Raw genomic sequence first — 1199 nt, forward strand, 5'->3', positions numbered from 1 at the left:
GGGCAGCCCACCAGGCTCCCCTGTCCCTGGGATTCTCCAGGCAAGAACACTGGAGTGGGTTGCCATTGCCTTCTCCAATGCAGGAAAGTTAAAAGTGAAAGCGAAGTTGCTCAGTCGTGTCCGACTCTTTTCGACCCCATGGACTGCAGCCTACCAGGCTCCTCCGTCCATGGGATTTCCCAGGCAAGAGTACTGGAGTGGGGTGCCATTGGCTTCTCATAAAAACCAAATAATATGCTTCAGCAGCATCACTTGGCCAATTAATTCTTTTTTACTAGGAGGATGGCTTGTGACTTTCAAGTAATATTTTTGTAGTGTTTCCTAATGAATAAAATTAGTGCCCACATATCTGATGTACCATTTTCAATATGGTAAGAAAATCAGTCATTAGTTTTCAGCATTTAATTAGCTTCAGACAACTAACTGATTACCTTCCAATGTTAAGACAGCACTGTATAGCATACTAATAGCTGAGATACTCATGTTCCAGCCCTTCTAAGAAAGTCAATGACCGTCTGAAATTCATTTTTATTATTCATTAAGTTTTTACTCTTTTTGTCATAGTTATGCAGTATTTTGTTTAACACAAGGTATTTAAAATTAGGTAGCTTGATGCTTAGGACATTTTTAAGATATTAAGTTAAATTTCCTTTTTCTTAAAATTTGAAGCAAATTTACAAGTGATTAAGTGATGCTTCACTGTACAAATTAGATTTTTGATAGTTTCCATCAATCAGTTGCAGATTCAGAGAATATATATATAGCTGGAATGAGCTGCTCTCTAATTGTGTTACATGTTCTTATATAGAAAGGAGAAACTATTCTGATTCAATATGAATGCTTTATTAATTATTTCATTTTCCTTTGCTCTGTAGGGCATTGATGGGAAAGCTCTGCTACTGCTCAGGAGTGACATGATGATAAAGTACATGGGGCTTAAGGTGGGGACAGCCTTGAAGATTTGCCACTATATTGACAGGCTTAAAAGAGAAAGAAATATCCCCAATTGATAAACCACGTTAGATTGGACTTAATTCTGGGGAAACCGATGTCGTCTTTGCTCCACCCTTAGAAGTTTTTGTTGTGTAGAAGGTTCCTTTAAGATATGGTGTATCCAAAATAGCAGAACCTGGGATAGTCCAGTCTATTTCTTTAGAAGCCATTTAATGTGTTAGTGCTAGCACAGTCAAACGGTTGTT

General features: G+C 37.9%; 1 protein-coding gene across 4 annotated transcripts in view; it reads left to right on the forward strand.

The window, feature by feature from the left end:
- The window catches only part of SCML1 (sex comb on midleg-like 1 (Drosophila)), a 37907-nt gene extending 36721 nt beyond the window's left edge, over window positions 1-1186 (forward strand). For all 4 annotated transcript variants that reach the window (XM_010855882.1, XM_010855881.1, XM_010855884.1 and 1 more), the window contains one exon: window positions 876-1186. In XM_010855882.1, coding sequence (XP_010854184.1) covers window positions 876-1010 — 135 coding nt within the window. In that variant the 3' untranslated portion in view covers window positions 1011-1186. The remainder of the gene's footprint in view (window positions 1-875) is intronic.
- Window positions 1187-1199: the final 13 nt, after the last annotated feature.

This window comes from Bison bison, unplaced genomic scaffold (genome assembly GCF_000754665.1).
Source record: "Bison bison bison isolate TAMUID 2011002044 unplaced genomic scaffold, Bison_UMD1.0 scf7180017864369, whole genome shotgun sequence".
NCBI lineage: Eukaryota > Metazoa > Chordata > Mammalia > Artiodactyla > Bovidae > Bison > Bison bison.